The sequence below is a fragment of the Gadus chalcogrammus genome, chromosome 13 (assembly GCF_026213295.1).
Source record: "Gadus chalcogrammus isolate NIFS_2021 chromosome 13, NIFS_Gcha_1.0, whole genome shotgun sequence".
In the NCBI taxonomy this organism is placed as follows: domain Eukaryota; kingdom Metazoa; phylum Chordata; class Actinopteri; order Gadiformes; family Gadidae; genus Gadus; species Gadus chalcogrammus.
This window is the reverse complement of record NC_079424.1, coordinates 5,866,521-5,884,614: the sequence shown is the minus strand read 5'-3', so window position 1 is coordinate 5,884,614 and position 18,094 is coordinate 5,866,521. Positions and strand designations below refer to the sequence as shown.

General features: G+C 47.7%; 1 protein-coding gene across 2 annotated transcripts; it reads left to right on the top strand.

Annotated features, from left to right (window-relative positions):
* The first annotated feature begins 204 nt into the window (after nucleotides 1-204).
* Nucleotides 205-18,070, top strand: lrig2 (leucine-rich repeats and immunoglobulin-like domains 2). Of its 2 annotated transcripts, none has more exons than XM_056605480.1 (18): nucleotides 205-972; nucleotides 1,136-1,210; nucleotides 1,655-1,783; nucleotides 2,393-2,536; nucleotides 2,978-3,121; nucleotides 3,456-3,599; nucleotides 4,123-4,266; nucleotides 5,437-5,517; nucleotides 5,960-6,031; nucleotides 6,753-6,821; nucleotides 7,496-7,659; nucleotides 8,406-8,717; nucleotides 9,343-9,624; nucleotides 9,840-10,280; nucleotides 11,717-11,869; nucleotides 12,750-12,893; nucleotides 14,355-14,633; nucleotides 14,992-18,070. In XM_056605480.1, the coding sequence occupies exons 1-18, from the start codon at nucleotides 764-766 to the stop codon at nucleotides 15,213-15,215; spliced, it is 3,210 nt and encodes a 1,069-aa protein (XP_056461455.1). In that variant the 5' UTR covers nucleotides 205-763; the 3' UTR covers nucleotides 15,216-18,070. The 2 variants fall into 2 exon arrangements, with proteins under 2 accessions (XP_056461455.1, XP_056461456.1); XM_056605481.1 differs by having other exon boundaries at nucleotides 206-972; nucleotides 14,358-14,633.
* Nucleotides 18,071-18,094: the final 24 nt, after the last annotated feature.

The following is an 18,094-nucleotide window of genomic DNA, read 5'->3' as shown; positions in this document are numbered from 1 at the left end:
TGTCCAAAAGTTGAGATATGAAAAGGCGGATTGGGGCTTGCCTATACACGTGTCGAGTAGAAAAGGTGCACACTGTTTGTTGTGATACCAAAATTCTGACTAGAAAAGACAGCCCTGCTAAATGACTAATGTATCTTTATACTATCATCCATATTTGGGATAAACTATGTTGGTGGCTTTAGAAAATACTTTGCAAAAATAGCCTATATGTAGCGGTTGTGTTTTGCAAAAAAAAAGATGCACTAAATCATCTTCTTATAAATTCCAATAGGCTAGCAGCAGACACTTGACAGGCATGATCGCCTTCCAATTGAATCCGTGTAAACATGCTGGAAGGGGCGGGAGCTGGGGTATCTCATGTCGTCAACGCGAGGCGCTTTGTTGTTCCTTCGAGACACAAGTCGGGAAAAAATAACTTTTTGATTTAAAATAAGACAATCTGTGTGATAATAGTTTGCAACGATTAGGGTCGGTGCCATGGCACTGTGATCTGGACTGGAGGTGTACGGTATCATGTACAGTATTGGGAAAAGTGCCTTCTTGGAGGAATACAGCTAGCGGAAGGAATTCCAGGGAAGACGGGAAAAATCTCGGCAGGGATGCCATCAGCAAGTTGGAAAAATGTACTTCACGCCACGATATGGGATTGATCCACCTCTCCGCGGAATTATGTGCACGTTTGATTAATCCCGGGTGCCGGAAAGGAGCGTGTTGTGTGCTTTACAACTATTGTTCGGACAGTTAGCAAGTTAGCCACGTAGCTATGGCTAGGAAGACATTTAAAATGGCGGAGGATTGGCCCGTGTCTGTGGCCGTCGTCTTCATGTTGTTGGGTTTGAGTGCCTGTGCACTGGAGCCCTGTCCTGATCCATGCTCGTGTAAAAGTGGATCCGACGAGATACATATCCTGGACTGCAACCGCAAAAGACTTACGACAGCTCCTCGTAACCCCCCTAGCTGGATCACCCAAGTGTAAGTAGTATCCCTAAAATCCCGAGCACCTCTGAGCCGTCTCAAGGGAATCGGATCACTGCCGTGATTCATTGAAGGGATCATGTCATCGCTCCGAGCTGAATATCATGTCGAAACATGTAGATGATTGTGTTTGAATGTTTGTTTTTATTTACATTTGCAGGAGCATGAATCATAACGAATTGACTTCTATTCCTTCCCTTGGGGACGTCTCCTCCAACGTCACGTCGTTGTCATTGTAAGTCCAGCATCTTGTCAGGTTCTAGGTTGCTGTGATGATGTTCTGGTGATTGCAAAGATCAGGGTCAATTTCTATTTCTATTATATATTGTATGTTTATTTATGCTAACAATGCCTTGCTTTAATAATTATGCGTCAGTTGTAAACTCTTAATACTAAACTAATATTATTGTGAAAACTGGTTTGTGACTTGAGATGAGCAAAAAAGTATTTAAAAAGTCCCCTTCAGACGCAAAATATTAAATGTTCTAGCGGTTTAGCAGGCTGTTAGGCTTTCCACTCTACCACAAAGGCATGCATGTTTTTGCAATCTTAATGCTAAATACAGTCATAGATTGTGTTGATTATATCTAGTTTCTCCTTTCAACAACGGTGTATATTTGAGTAATACACTGACGGTGGTAGATTGGCTTTTAATTGGTCTCTAACTGCCCTTATCCAGGATCCACAACCGAATCTGGGAGCTACCTCTGCATCAGCTGCAGCTGTACACATCCTTGGAGTCCCTCGACCTCGCCTCCAACTCTATCTCTGTGCTCAAGGCCTTCCCCTCCATGCCGCTCAAATACCTGTAAGTTCCTATTTAAGTTTTCTTACTCTTCTATTGGGATTTAGGAGAAAGTGTGTTTGCACCATGTTGTGCTGTTCCATTGGCTTCATGTTTGGGTTATGTCATTGGTGTAATCACAACAATCTGTGATTCATTCTAAGGTTTACTAATGTTTATTAACACTGGACTACATCAGGATTATTTGTAGACGTTTACGTTCAAAGTGATTTCCTATTTCCATTTATTATTAGTACTCAAACCCACTGCCGTATGTCATTGTTTCCGCCAGAGTGCATTAAATCAGAAAGTGGTGTGCACCAGTGTAGTGAGAGTTATCATAGTCATTGCATTGTTTTTATTGTTTCAGGGTGGGGCTGATTTACTGATGACTGATTTACTAATCAAGGCTTAAGACATGTGTTTAAAAAAAAAAGTTAAAAGTTTAATTATGTATATTATTTAAAATATATTAATACTGGTAGAATAAGGCCCAATGACAATATGCTGCCTTAATGTTTCGCATTAGTTTGTTTCAAACCCAGGTGGTCCTGTCCTAGTGTGAGGACCAAAACAAACAAGCAAGTCTTGTGTTTCTAACGGCAGCGCTGTTCCCTCTTCTCTATCTCCCAGGAATCTGAGCAACAACAAGGTCAGCACGCTGGAGCCGGGCTGCTTCGACAACATCTCCAGCACCCTGTTGGTGCTCAAACTCAACCGCAACCGGCTGGCCCTGCTACCCTCCAAGGTCTTCAAGTTGCCCATGCTAAACTTCCTGTGAGTTGTACTTGTTGTTGTAATTCTTCTTCTTCTTCTTGCTCATTGTATAGGTGTTGTTGTTGTTGTTGTTGTTCTTCTTGCTCATCGTATAGGTGGTGTTGTTGTTCTTCTTATTCTTCTTGCTCATTGTATAGGTGTTGTTGTTGTTGTTGTTGTTGTTGTTGTTCTTCTTCTTCTTCTTCTTCTTGCTCATCGTATAGGTGTTGTTGTTGTTGTTGTTGTTCTTCTTCTTCTTCTTCCTCTTCTTGTCGGTCTTGTTGTTGTTGTTGTTGTTGTTCTTCTTCTTCTTCTTCCCCTTCTTCTTCTTGCTCATCGTATAGGTGTTGTTGTTGTTGTTGTTCTTCTTCTTCTTAATAACATTGCCTAGTTAGTTTTTTCCAAGTTGATTGTCAAACATTTGCTGTGTCAAATAGATGACGGGTTAATTCCATTTTCCAGTGAGATTAAACGCAACAAGATCAAGGTGGTGGACAGCCTGACCTTCAAGGGGATGGAGGCCCTCCGCTCCCTGAAGATGCAGAGAAACGGCATCACCAAGCTGATGGACGGAGCTTTCTTTGGACTGAACAACATGGAAGAGCTGTGAGTCAACAGGCCTTATCGTTGGGCGGAAGGAAACTGGAAGGGTGGCATGTCTCATGATGTAGCTCAAAATGTAGAATAGAGCCGTTTGAAACATTGGTGGAAACTTGAACAAGTTTATTTAAGTGAGTTCTGATGCAAGTGGACTGGATAGCGGTTGCTTTTCTGTTACACTCATTTGCTAATTAACTAGGCACTAGGTTTATTTTGAGTGTATTCTAGCACCTTGTGTGCAGGACCGTTCAATTACCTTTCACTTCACGTTCAACTTGTTACGACCCATATGCAAATCAAATCACCCCTGACCACGGTGTGTGTTGTCTTAACCCTCCAGAGAGCTGGAGCACAACAACCTGACGGAGGTAAGTAAGGGCTGGTTGTACGGCCTGCGGATGCTGCGCGTCCTGCAGCTCAGCCAGAACACCATCGGCATCATACGAGCAGACGCCTGGGAGTTCCTCCAGAAGCTCGAACAACTGTGAGTCCGGCTTCCTATGCGATGCAAAAAAAAAAACATCCCACTCACCCTGTCTCTCGCCTAGCAACAGCTGGCCCCCGGGCCTCTCAGGAGACATTTGACTACCTGCTTTGCATCTTATTTGCTCTCTAATTCCCCGTCTGGGGTTAATATAGGGTAATATATCTGAGCTACATGGCTGTGGTATGGTGTGTTCTAGAGGGTTGATAATGGACCCACGTTCACGTAACGCAGGGGGGTTACGGACCCGTTACGTCCTTGCTGACCCTCCTTTACGTCCGCCACAAGGGGCTGACGTGCACCTCCCAAAAAATGTAACCTTCCGTCGAGGCGACGCAGAAGCAAGGGCTGCTCACGAAAACCCAGTTGAAGAACCGAAACAGGTTCACGACTGCGTCGAAGCGTCTGCGTGGTCCTTGCGTGGCGTGAATCCGGGACCATAATCAGCCCTTAAGCGTGTATTCCTAGCCCGAGTCAAATGGTGTTGTGTGACGTCTTCTCCCGTGGATCTCCTCCTGTGCAGGGACCTCTCCTTCAACCACCTGACGCGTCTGGAGGACACGGCCTTCGTGGGCCTGGGCCTCCTGGAGAACCTGAACCTGGGGGAGAACACCATCAGCCACCTGGGAGAGGGTGTGTTTGGCGGCCTGGCCAGCCTCCGCAGCCTGTGAGTCCTCCATCTGTCCGTCTCTGGAGCTCTGTCCTATCTCTGATGTAAAACTAAACTAATGTCTTTTTGGTTTTCTGATTAAATGTCCATTTCCTTTCCTGTAGGCGTCAGGTCAACTGCCTGTCTCTGTAGCTCCCTTTTATATTGAAAAGCAAAACCAAAACACACCGTCTTTATCCAAGGATTTATGACTAACCTCTTTCACTTCTGCTTTCTGATGAAGTCTTACGTCAAAAGTAGGTGTTTTTATTTTGTTTATTTCATTTCTTTGTGTCTCCGTGAGTCCGTAGTGTTGGTCCTGCCATGGAATGCACCGTGAAGTCGCAAAAAGAAATATAAATAGTTTGTTTCTAGTTTAGTTTGAAGTGTGTATTTGTATGTTTGTGATCTAATTCCGTCTTCTACTCACCTCATTTTTAGATGTGGATCTGTCGAAGTCATTGTAGTCTTAATAGAAACCCGTTTCTTTGTAGCTTTATTTTTTTTTCCACCATAACTTCTTTCTGAAATTGTTTCATATTCCTCCACCAAACCAAAATGTCATTAACCAGTTCATACTTTATCACTTGGGGTCCCCTTGGTTATATTTAGCAGCTATACTGACTGATTCCCTAGGTCGGAGGGGGGGTGGTTTGAACCCCACTAAGGGGTGGGGGCTGGGGAGAGTTCCCCTCAGTTTGCATTGAAAAAGGCTTAATGAAGCACATCTCCCCAGAACATCTATTAGTGAGGTACGGCTGTGTAGTGAGAACACATGGCGCTCTAAAGGGGTGGTGGGGGGGGGGGGGGAGGGGGGGAGTAGCGGGGTGGCGGTACAAGCAGGGGCTTGTGGTATGGAGGTCAGTGCATGACAACCAGAACGGGGGCCATGGCCTCTTGAAAAGAACCCGGGCACGCAGACAAAGGAAGGTCCATGACCTGTCCTGTACGCGGGGCCTCTCCGGGACCCGCAGTGGTGTCCAATAAGCAGAGCGAGAGGCGCAATTAAAAGCTGCTCGCTGAGAAGGACCATGTTAATATCTCCTCAGGACAACACTCACCCCGTGTCCGCCCCCATTGGGTTTCCTCTCCTCCATCCTCCGATTCTGAAAGGCCCGCGGTCTATTCACCCCTTGTCTGTTGAAAACGTGTCTTGAGTGTTTACACGCTGGTCCTCTGCCTTTTCAGGGATATCCGCAATAATGAGATCTCCTGGGCCATCGAGGACTCCATCAGCGTGTTTGAGGGCATGAAGAAGCTCAACACTCTGTAAGGGCCGCGCTCCGTGGAATACCGGGCTGTTTTGGGAATGTCTCGGTGGTATTCATTTACTGGGAACGAGTGCATGGTTTAAGATGATTTCGTGATCGGTTTTCGGTTGCAATATCCCAGTTGTAATTAGTTGGGTGTTATATACAAGCACAGCTCTAGGTGCTCGCATTAGATGTTAATTCCACAATCCAGGTTAACAAAGGAAAAGTTTGATTTCCACTGATAACAAGCCGGCATTGGCTTATTTTCTACTTCTAATAAGCGGTTCTGGCACTGTGTTTGCCTGTAAAGTCACAAAGCAGGATGTGTCCAAACCTGAACCAACATAGATCTTGTTTAAACAAAACGATGATACCCGTTGAACTTACTTTGCAATCAAACTTCAAGGTCATTTTGGAAGGCGTTGCTTAAACTAACTTCAACCTCTCTTCCTACCCAGTATTCTCCAGAGGAACAAGATCAAGTCCATCACCAAGAAGGCCTTCCAGGGCTTGGAGGAGCTGGAGCACCTGTGAGTATGAAGGCCTTCCCTCCCCTCTGAGGTGTCCATACCATAAGACCACCAGGCTTCCAGCTGGCTATAAATAAGGCTTTGAGTGACAGCCGATGTGAACGTTCTTGACGGGCGATGTCACTAGCCAGGCTACAGTAGTGCGATCGCTCAACCTGTTCTTGGCAGTGATTGTCTGCCAAAAACGGTGAAGGACTGGATAGGTTTTAACCTCAGAATTGCCGATCCGTTTTCGGTGATGGATCACCTCATGGCTCTGAGATGTAGCGCTCCCGTGTTCGCTAATCCGTAGCGATGGAGCCACCATCAACCGTGGTCGAGGGATGCCCGAACTGCAGCAATAAATGCATGGACAATCTGGTAGTTTTAACCTTTTACCTTTTTTCTTCTTGCGTCTTATCTCTTGGATGGCTTAGGCACGGTGAAAGAAACCTAGAGTCGGGTGCCTAAGCCTTTCCATTGCAGGAAAAACCCACACCATACCATTTTTATCCATAGGATCAGTGTTTGCGTCGGGAAGAGAAAATGGGCCCCCAGGGCTCACTCACGCTTTATTACATAGTGCTGGTCTTGTCTGATGGGCTTGTGAACCCAAGAGAGCCGCCAGCTTTATCCCATCGCACCGCACAAGTGTCCTAATCTATACGTTCATCTCCTGCCCCCCTCTCCCTCCGTCTCTCTCTCCCTCCCTCCCTCCCTCTGTTCTTCGTCCACCCTATAGGGACCTGAGCAAGAACGGCATCATGTCAGTCCACCCCGACGCCCTGGCTCACCTGAAGCTGAAATCCTTGTGAGTGGATTCTGTTATCGTGGGCAAAAAACGCTGCCTAAGCTGTGTTTTTAGAAGGAATGTGTGTTTAAGATGGAAAGTGTGTTGCAAGATGGAAAGTGTGATTTAAGATGGGAAGGGTGTTGCAAGATTGAAAGTATGTTTCCAAATGGAAAGTGTGTTTTTAAAGATGGATAGTCTGTTTAAGATGGAAATTGTTTTCCCAAGATGGAAAGTGTGATTTAAGATGCGAAGGGTGTTTTTAAAATTGAAAGTGTTTTTAAAAATGGAAAGTGGGTTTTAAGATGGTAAGTATGTTAAAGTGGTAATGCAGGGTTAGCACCAAGCTTCGTTGACGTATTGCAATGTCAGGTAATAATAATTTAAGCACAGACCGGGCACGCAATGGGAAATATGAGCTCTTTTGATGTCGCCGCATTGAAGGAATATTAAACGGAATGCATGTGGTTTTATGAGGTGAATATTAAGATGAGCGGTACGATGAAATGACTTAAATGACATAAATCCAAGAGGCGACTTTGACTGCTAAATGTGTCTAGAATATATCCTTATGTGTTAACGTGACACTCATCCGTTAATGCACATAGATGGCCATCTAGAGATAATGATAGTGTCAGCATTTGACATCAGATATGAGAGTTTAACATCCCTTTATTATCCTCCTCTGCTCTCAGTATGCTCAACACCACAAGCCTTCTGTGTGACTGCCAGCTGCAGTGGCTGGGCCAGTGGTTGATTGACAGCCATTTCCACCAATCGGTCTCTGCTGTGTGTGCCCACCCGGCCAACCTGGTGGGGCGGGACATCCTGTCTGTCACTGCCGAGGAATTTGTTTGTGGTCAGTGTACGCTCTCTCTACTGTCTCTATAGCTCTCTCTTCCCTTTTTGTATGATGTATGTGTGGATACAACATGACATTAGCACATTTGTATGGTCTTCAATGTGTGTACGTAATTATTCATTTGTGTATTTATAATGTTTAAAATGTTTTAATTTAAATAGCTATAATTTCTGACTGATAACCAGGCTAGGTAACTACCTTAGTCCTTAAAATATACACAGAAACTCTAGTGACAAGAGCAGGTCCCTTCTTGTCTCCCTACTTGTGCAAACAATTACATTCAGCAAACGTATAGACAAAGAAACACTGGTGAACCTACTGGCTGAAGGCCCTAATCTATTTATTTATTTAAGATTTGGTCCTGGACATTGCACATTAATAAACATGAAAAATGTCGATGTGCCAGAATAAGCCAAAATAGCTATTTCGCATCTGGTGTCCATTCGTCGATGTTAACAGGCCAAAAGCCCCAAAATGAACTATAAACACTAGAACTAAAGGAACTATGCACACGTCTTGTACAAGTCAAAAGATAAAATGACCCATTACACATAAAACATATACTTAAGATTTTACAATCAAATGGACATGAAACACAAAAAACGTATACTAAAAGTATAACAAACTTAGCAGCCATAACAGGCCTTTGCATCATTCTGAGTTATCTTTTACTACTTTTGTAGTGACGCCTAACGACTCCCCCTCTCTCTCTCCCCCCCTCTCTCCCCCCCCCTCCCCCACAGATGACTTCCCCAAGCCGCGCATCTCGGCGCACCCGGAGACGGCCACGGCGCTGCGGGGCACCAACGTGACTCTGAGCTGCGTGGCGTCCAGCAGCAGCGACTCGCCCATGGCCACGGCCTGGCGCAAGGACGGCGAGGTGCTGTACGACGGGCAGGTGGAGAACTACGCCCGCTACCAGCAGGGCGAGCTCAGCTACACCACCGTGCTGCACCTGCTCAGCGTCAACTTCACGGACGAGGGCCTCTACCAGTGCGTGGTCACCAACCACTTTGGCTCCAACTACTCTCACCGCGCCCGGCTCACCGTCAACGGTGAGGCCCCGCCCCCTTGACCCCCCCCCCCCCCCGACTTTGTCTGTTGCCGCCCTTTTTCGGGTCCGTTGTGTGTTGGAGTTTCAGTCATGGTCATTGATGTTGGCTGTATTTGGGTTCTTGTTACCACAATGCTTTCTTTCTTTGAATCCTGTTGAATATAATGATGTTGTTCGTAACTACAGAATGCCTTTATTTTGTTAATCAATACAACCTATTTTGTGTTGTCCTAGATATTTATATTTCTACATTTAGCCTTTTTGTAATGATAGCTTGAGGGAGCTACCTCCATCTTGGCCATCAGGTGCAATTAAACCATAGATGACATAAAAAGATAATAGTTTGTTATCAAACTGTTCTCGGTCAGAATTGATTGGGCCCTATCTGTGCCTGGTACGATAGACTCTTGTCCTTAAGAACCTAGTCTTGTCCCACGTGCATTTAGTTCAGCATTTATCTAAGCGTCTATTTTTGTTTGCATTAGTACTTTGCATTTTTATTGTATTGTATTTTTTATCCTGTGTTTTTTTTCCAATGCTTCTGGGCTGTGGCGACAAACAAATAGATCCAACGGGGGGATTAATGAAGTCGTATCTAATGTAGTCGCCTCCCCTGTGCTCTGCAGAGCTGCCCTCCTTCCTGAAGACGCCCATGGACCTGACCATCCGCACGGGCACCATGGCCCGGCTGGAGTGCGCCGCCGACGGCCACCCCTCCCCGCAGATCGCCTGGCAGAAGGACGGCGGCACGGACTTCCCCGCCGCCCGCGAGCGCCGCATGCACGTCATGCCCGACGACGACATCTTCTTCATCGCCAACGTGAAGACGGAGGACATGGGCGTGTACAGCTGCACGGCGCAGAACGCCGCCGGCAGCCTGTCGGCCAACGCCACGCTGACCGTACTGGGTGGGTTCCCCCGGGGGTGGTGTCGGGCGTGTAGCTTAGCCGCATGCTAATGCCCTGCTAGCAATAGCCTGCGTGCCGTCGACATACTTTTTGATCATTTTAATGTTTTCTTACCAGAGTATAATTGATGAATGGCGGGTGTCCGCTCTGAGCATACAGCGCGTGGCGTGCACTATGATGAACTAACCAGCGCTCCCCTCCTCCCCCCCCCACAGAGACGCCGTCCTTCATGCGCCCGCTGGAGGACCGCACGGTGGCGCGCGGCGAGACGGCGGTGCTCCAGTGCATCGCCGGCGGCAGCCCCGCCCCCCGCCTCAACTGGACCAAGGACGACGGGCCGCTGGTGCTCACGGAGCGCCACTTCTTCGCCGCCGCCAACCAGCTGCTCATCATCGTGGACGCGGGGCCGGCCGACGCCGGGAAGTACACCTGCGTCATGTCCAACACGCTGGGCACGGAGCGCGGGCACATCTACCTGGGCGTGTCGCCGTTGGCCAACTGCGACACGGGCGCCTCGTACGAGTCGGACAACTGGACCACGGTGGGCATCGTGGTGATCGTGGTGGTGTGCTGCGTGGTGGGCACCTCGCTGGTCTGGGTCATCGTCATCTACCACATGCGCCGGAAGAGCGAGGACTACAGCATCACCAACACAGGTCGGTGGCAGGGCCAGGAGGGGGACGGCTGTGGTCGCTGATGGTGCTGTGGGGGAACGGAATGACTTGAGGTGGCTGAGGCTGCTGCAGGCCGACCCCAGGGGTCATGCTTGAGGTCTGGTTAGTGATATCGCTACAGGCCAACGCGCATAGCTTTATTGCGGGGTTGGTGATGCCATTACAGGCTAGCAGACTGAATTCACTGCGTTCCTGTCTGGTTACTGCAACACTTGCTACGTGCAATGGGGCTTTCTTTGGTTCATAACTTCTATTCATTGGTAAGATCAGCACCTTAACAAAGAAGAAAAAAACGGCAGTCTGTTCAATGTAGCAAGAGCATGACCGAAAAAAAAGATATTCCATTGTTAACATTGTGGTCCAACACAAGGCTGTTCAGCCTTAGTTTGTGCTGTGCGTGAATCCGGTGAGCTACACACAGGACTTTACTATGCACCTAGCATGACTGTAGCACTCGGCTCCTAATCTACATTCTCCAGCCATCTACACTCAAAGGACTCGCCCTCCCCTTTCGCAGGCGACCCGCTTTCCCCCCGGGAGCAATCATCACATTTTTCTTATCTCAAAGTTGTGTGATGACTTGAAAAGCATAAAATTACTCTGCAGAGGGTAAATATGCCGCTGATTGTGCGGTTCGCAAATGAATTCAAAGCCAAGGGCGAATCATTAGACTTTGGTGTGTGTGTGTGTGTGTGTGTGTGTGTGTGTGTGTGTGTGTGTGTGTGTGTGTGTGTGTGTGTGTGTGTGTGTGTGTGTGTGTGTGTGTGTGTGTGTGTGTGTGTGTGTGTGTGTGTGTGTGTGTGTGTCAGTCACTCGGGTCCCTTAATGCCATCAGTCATTTCATGCGTGATCAGTTCACTGATTCAATCATAGCTAGCTTTATTTATGCGATTCTTTAGAAATTCAGCCCTGCATGCTAATGTCGGCGCTGTTTGATGTATCGCCGTCGGTTTGACGGAACCAGCGCTCCGGAAATCACAATGTTTCCTACACTTAGGGTTGCATGACATTAGCAAACATTTAGGGACGGTCAGATTTGATCAAGTTCTTAAATATGAGGGCGATTCTGCTTCAACGCTCAAAGCCCACAGGCTTGGTTTCGGTTCATAATCGTAGCGCCACCCTAAAGAAGAAGTAGTGAGGAAATAGTGTAGTTTTAATGGAGCACGAATGTAACGGGGCTGTTTTGACGCTAGTATAGATTTCACGTTTATCTTTGACACAAATCATTTACGTTTCTTTGTTGTTTCTTTTACATATATTTTAAATGTTAATGTTTTTTTTTTTTTTTTGTTTTTTACATCCGTCCTGACACAAACGTGTGCCTTGGGCCTGAGGTTTGCAGAGTGACTCAAACAACATGACTGAACTCTCACTGTGATTGATTGCAACTCTTCTGTACTAAACCCGTGTTGCAGATGAAATGAACCTGCCGGCAGACATCCCCAGCTACCTGTCCTCCCAGGGCACCTTGTCGGAGCCCCAGGAGGGCTACAGCAACTCGGAGGCTGGCAGCCACCAGCAGCTCATGCCCCCGCTGTCCAACGGCTACGCCCACAAGGGCACCGACGGTGGGTGGAGCGCCGTTTGTTTACCGTCCTATTGAACGTATCGATTAGTGTGTAACAGCAGATGCTCTTGTTACAGGTGACCCGCAGGGCATTCAGATACAGGTCATTAAGGAGTGGCTATAAGGGGTTTAGGGCGTCTTGCTCAAAGACATCGGGGTCTTGAACCCAGAAACAAACCACCAGACTAACTGGCTCTTTTTAAAGCCCCCCTTTTCAAGTGAATCAAAAAGGGCTCACTTGAACAAATCAGCATTCAGCTGATTTGTTGGGGTTATGTCGGTCCTTCTTGCCACTTAGCGGTACAAAGGAGCAATGCTTTATGCTTAGTTTGGTTCTTTAGTTGAGCTAGGCTCTTACACATCATTTTAATATAATTTATATCATATATATAATACAACATTTGAGAATTATTTCAATAATGCCACACATAACAAATGCTGGCCAGCCCGTACCTCCCTTTGTTTACAAGAACATCCTGCTATCCACACAACCACTTTAAGAGTATACAGAAGACTTTTATGGAGTTTTTAAATAGCCCGACGGTGGGTGTTGATCTCGCACATTGTGACTTTAATACACATCGCGACAACTACAGCGTGAACATTTCCACGCCAGACAGTTACTTTTAAAATGCGCCGCTATTTTTCTTAACGAGGCACTGGTACTTAACGAGCTAATAGTTCTTAATGCGCCGACTGGTTCTAAACGAGCCAGTTCGTCTTTAACGAGCGACTATGTTCATAATGAGAAGCCACGTCCCTCGCTGGACCCCTAGTCCCTAACGAGCGGCGGAGTTCACGACGAGCCTCTTTAGTGGTTAACGAGCGACGCTAGCCCTAACGAGCCCCTGTGCCCCCCCCCCCTTGTGCCCCCCTCCCAGGTGTGTTCTACGGGGACACGGGCCTGGAGCTGGATAACGAGGGCGGGACGCTGCACTGCAGGGTGGGCTCGCTGTTCCCCGGCAGGAGCAGCTTCCAGCCGGGGGAGCAGCCCCGAGGAGACGGCCTCCCCGGTGCTCCCACAGGTCAGTACGCACGCACGCACACACACACGCACACACACACGCACACACGCACGCACACACAGGCGAGCACAAACACATGCACAAATCCTTGGAAAAGTGTGGACCTCAAATAGTCAGAGTCGAGTTCCTGCGCTTTTATTTTTGGTCTTTATTTGGTCTTTCATTTCCAAACATAGCTTTTGAGAACAGATTTTCTCCTCATTTTCTGCTTCTTGCTTTGTCTATGTTCATTTTAGTATTCGGTTCCGTATTTTGTGTCCTGTTTTATGTTTACGATTACCACATAGCTATTTCCTTATTCATAGTTTGTCTGCATGCTTTTGCCGAGAGTGTGTCTGTGAAACGCTGAGTGAAGAATGTCATGAATCATTCAGCAGTTAAATAATATACTCGGTACGCAGTCAAACCTTCAAGCAGAGTTACAGGAGCAGCAGGGATAATACAACACCATCCACCGTACCAGCCGTTTGTGGTGATGGGACAGCCGTGACTCAATATGTGCATCTGGGGATCACTCACTAGAGGACTGTACAAAGGCTTATCTTTCTTCCGCTAGCGTCCTGTGAACATATGTGACCACGGAGCTGTTTTCTGTAGGGAGGGGGGAAAGTGAGATGAGTGGGTTGAAGAAGAGAGGAAATGGCTTGTAGTGTAGCGCACTGCCATACCTGGTATTTCCCGAGACGCCCATGAAGGACAAGTCGTCTTAATCTCCTTGCATCGTTTTATTCTTGTTCTCAATGTCACTCTTTTGAATACTACTGTCCTTCACTTTCTGCCCTGACGTCCACATCACCCTGTCTGGGATTAACAAAGAACCGTATTCTCTTCCTGAGGAGATGGGGCGGGGGAGGGGGGGGGGGGTTCCATGCTAATCAGCTCACGTAGAGTTTGAATGTTTAAAGTAGCAGTGTTTTCCCCTGCATGCCTCTTTTAGTGCAACGCCAGTCCTCCATAGTCATCCATGCAACAAAAGATGTGGGGCGCCTCAAATGCAATTGGTTTCATTGAAAAACATGTGTGTGTGTGTGTGTGTGTGTGTGTGTGTGTGTGTGTGTGTGTGTGTGTGTGTGTGTGTGTGTGTGTGTGTGTGTGTGTGTGTGTGTGTGTGTGTGTGTGTGTGTGTGTGTGTGTGTGTGTGTGTGTGTGTGTGTGTGTATATGTGTATGTATATGTGTGTCATCTCCTGCAGCCTTCCTACATTGTTGGATTCTTATTATTTTCTCAGAGAAATACTGTGGAAAAATACTGACCGCAAAACAGATTCTACCGTAGAAGACTAACCAAGGTTGTGCGCTAAACTACACTCTAACTACTCTCTTGTTTCACCGCTCCCTCACTCACTTCCTCGCGCTCCCTCGTCACATATAAACCCATCCCCCCCCCCCCCCCCCCTCGCTTTGCTGAACAACACCCCTAAAACCCTGCTCCACCTTCTGCTCCCCCCCCTCCCCCCGCCAGCAGGTGGCGCAGGTTCGCTGGTCATCTGCTCCGACTGCTACGACAACGCCAACATCTACTCCCGCACCCGGGAGTACTGCCCCTACGCCTACCTGGGGGCGGAGGAGGACGACGTGGGGCTGGGGGCCCCCCGCGGCCCCCCCAGAGAGGACGCCACGCTGGAGGGCCTCATCAGCCAGCAGGACCCCTCCGCCTCCAACTCCTCCTACGGGGGCCTCCACCCCCCCTCGCACGGGGAACGTCTGGGGGGCCCGGAGCCTGGAGAGTGCTACGCCACCGGTGAGAGCAACGGATGCTAACGTTAGCCGGTTAGCTGTTGGTCGATGATTTTATTTTCTTTTTTTAACAAAATACTTTTGTCTGTTTTTCTTATGTGGTAACAGTGAATGTCCGGTTAATGAATGTCGGTAATCTGCCTGAAATAAAGGTCAGAATTAGCATGAGAAAGAACATTGAGGTCGCTGTATGAGCGCCCCACTAACGCTGGCGATACTGTGTTAGTGGTCGAACCGTGAGACTGCTAGGGGGGAGAGGGGGCTCCGTGCTGGGATCCCTGTGATTGCTGTGCTCCTGCCGGGAACACTCTGCTCACGGTGTGAGCGCCCGTGCTAACCATCTGCTCCCCCCTCTCGTCCAGACCCGGCCAGCAGGAGCTTCTGGGGTGAGGGAAAGGAGCCTGTGGTTTCCCAGCTCCCCGTCCCGCTGGCGCCCCCCTCTGGCCACAGGTCGGAGCAGCAGCAGCAGCAGCAACAACACAACAGTAGCAGCAGCAGCTTCCCAGGCACTGCTCACACGCAAGCCGTCAACAACACAAGTGGATCCCATAGGACTAACACACAGGAGCATCCTGCTCCCTCATAGGCTAGGCTTGCCCTAGCCCCCCCCTAAACACACACACACACACACACACACACACACACACACACACACACACACACACACACACACACACACACACACACACACACACACACACACACACACACACACACACACACACACACACACACACACACACACACACACACACACACACACACCTGATTCCTCCCCCTTCCTCTTCACCAGAGCCACGATTCCCCCACTTCAGCTTCTCTCCATCCACTACCTCCTAAGAGACTTCCTCGCTCTCTGCCAAAGATTCTCTCTCACTCTGACTCTCACATGTGTTTACATTCCCACCGGCCCAGAGACGAGGAGGACTTCATGCCTCGTTGTTTGAACTGAAACTCCAGGCCGGGAAAGAAAAAGAAAAGACTTAATGCAAACTTTGAGGCGATTGAGATCCCCTCGTGAAGATGTACGGACCAACCCCCCCCCCCCATCCTCCCCATCGTCCCAGCTCCACACACACTCTACTCTGCTCCCTCTATCTCTCTCTCCAGAGAAAGCTATGAATGTATGCTCGGAAGAGCCCCACGTCACTGGGAGACACATTCCCCGTGCCCTGCCACGTGGAGACCGGGGTACCGGTCAACACCGGGGGTACACACCCGGCGTGAACCTCCCGGAGCCTGCCCTGTGACTCCGCCTCAATTCCCAGCAGAGGGAGGGGGGAGGGGGCAGGGGGGGGGGGTATATAAAGGATGGAAGAGGATCAAAGATGGAGGACTCGTCCAGTTCTCTGACCAGCAGTCCCTGGTTCCCTATATATATACACGGCGGAACCGCGGATGCATATATGACCTACATTCCCATGGCAACCTGTACTTGACTCTCAAAGCGGATTGGTTGCCTGTTGATGCAAGCTTTGAGGACGCGCTCGCACACCACGTTGCCACACGGTGGCTTCTTGCGTGTGCGCGCGTGTTATACGTGTAATAATATATCCTACATTAATATTTGCCTATTGATGTTTTTTGTTTTTCCTACTATGTCTGTAAGAGGTACCGTATCCCGTTTTTCCTTGTTTGGATTCTCTGCTGTCCCCGGGTGCCCGGTCTGGTATGAATAATCATACGTGTTTGCACATTCGACAATCGTGTCGGTCGTTCCTTGGGAGAGCCCCGCTGTTGTGTTTTTAAACAATCCTTGTGCGTCCTTTCTTCAGGTACAACAATGGTGTACAAAAATGTGTATCGATTTCAATATGCACTGATTCGTGTTATTTTCCCCGGGGTCGTTGTTTAGCAGGCACTTGATTATGAATTCTTTGTACGTTCTTTTAACCGTAATGCATTTCTGTACCCATAATGCATTGAGCATGGCTGCTGCGTCTTACTGGGTACGACCCCATTGTTTCCACTTCTCGTGTGTGTCTGTGTGCATCCAATCCTAGTCTTATCGGTGTGTTGGGAGTGAAATATGCTCGGATATATTTGGCTGATTCCTAAACCCTGTTATTTCCCAGCGTTTCTCTGGCATGCAGAGATCCAAAAATGTCTGCTGAAGAACTCATTATAGCGAGAGCGGCGTTAATTAAAGCGCTGCAAAGCTTCCGTAATGCTGCTTATCAAGACGCTTATCAAAATCAGATCGCTTAATCTCCCCACCCCCCCTCCTGCTTTCATTAACGTCTGCATTCATTACCAAGAGGTAATCTTTATTTCATATGCGCCCCCTCGCTCCTGTTGGTTGCCTGAATGTGTTCGCGATACCTTTTGATCGCACGTTGGTTACTATCCGGAATACATCTTCTGTTCGGATGATGGATTTCCTTTCCTCTCTCTTCTCCGCGCCACCCCTCTGTTTTACTCTGCCTACGTCTCGCTTCCACCACGGCAGTTGTCTGCCAATTGAATCATTTCCATATTTTGAGCAGTTGTGCTCTTGTTATGCATTTTCAATTTGAGGTGTTTCAAGAGGAAACTACCACCCTGGTACTTGTTCTTTTGGGGCTGTAGCCTCAGCAGCAGCTGAGGTATTTCTAATGTTGGGAAAAATGCTTAATTTCTCCGTTGGTGGTGAATTTGGAATAAGTGTATGTACCCATTGCTTGGGTTGGGAGTCCGCTCTGGCACAGTTAGTGAAAGCTACGCTTTGTGTGTTTAGGTTCGCTGTCTTAATGTAGTTCACCTGCTGGGTTGGTTCATGGTGCATGGGCAGGTGAGTTATGGTACTTTAAATACAGGATATTCTGTGGTTATGCAAAGACCTGGTTGAGGTCTGCCTTGGTACACCAAATCACATACACCTTACACGCCTTTTTTTGTATCGACGATAACGAGTCCATCCACGTGATGTTTTATTCCCTCCTTTCTGTTGGACCAATGTTAGGACACTTACATGTAATGAGAATATTTTCCACTGAAATCTGATTGCCACTGACTTTAACTTTTTTGATTTCCCGGGAAAAGTTCTTAGTCCAGAAAACCGGTTCTTCCAAAAGCAGTCAATGTTCTGGTCGAGTGCAAAATAAATACACAGTGAAATGTATAGAAAACGTGTCTGTCACCATGGAAACACTATTTGTACTAACAATTGTTCAATTGTTAATTTGTATGCTTTTTGTTTTGTATCTTTTTATTGTTTTTTCTTTGTTCAGGTCTTTCCGACCCAATACCAAAGTTTAGCAGGGGTGCCTGATATTACCCAATGCTGCTTGTTTTTGTACTGTTGGAACTTGTTCAGTTAAATATGAATTGTATTTGGTTTAAACTCTGGATACTTGTACAGAAAAATCTTTAAATCTAAAGCGCCATTTTGTTACATAGCAGTTACTCATAATAAACACATGTAAAACATAAAATCACTTGTTATCTGTTCTAACATGCACCATGGTTGAACTGTAATTAATGAAC

Bases quoted from the DNA above. Each gene is read 5' to 3' on its own strand.
- lrig2 (XM_056605480.1), top strand. From the start codon at position 764: ATGGCTAGGAAGACATTTAAAATGGCGGAGGATTGGCCCGTGTCTGTG. The intron at 2,537-2,977 runs GTGAGTTGTACT...TCCATTTTCCAG, and splicing joins TTGCCCATGCTAAACTTCCT to TGAGATTAAACGCAACAAGA. The intron at 3,600-4,122 runs GTGAGTCCGGCT...CCTCCTGTGCAG, and splicing joins CTCCAGAAGCTCGAACAACT to GGACCTCTCCTTCAACCACC.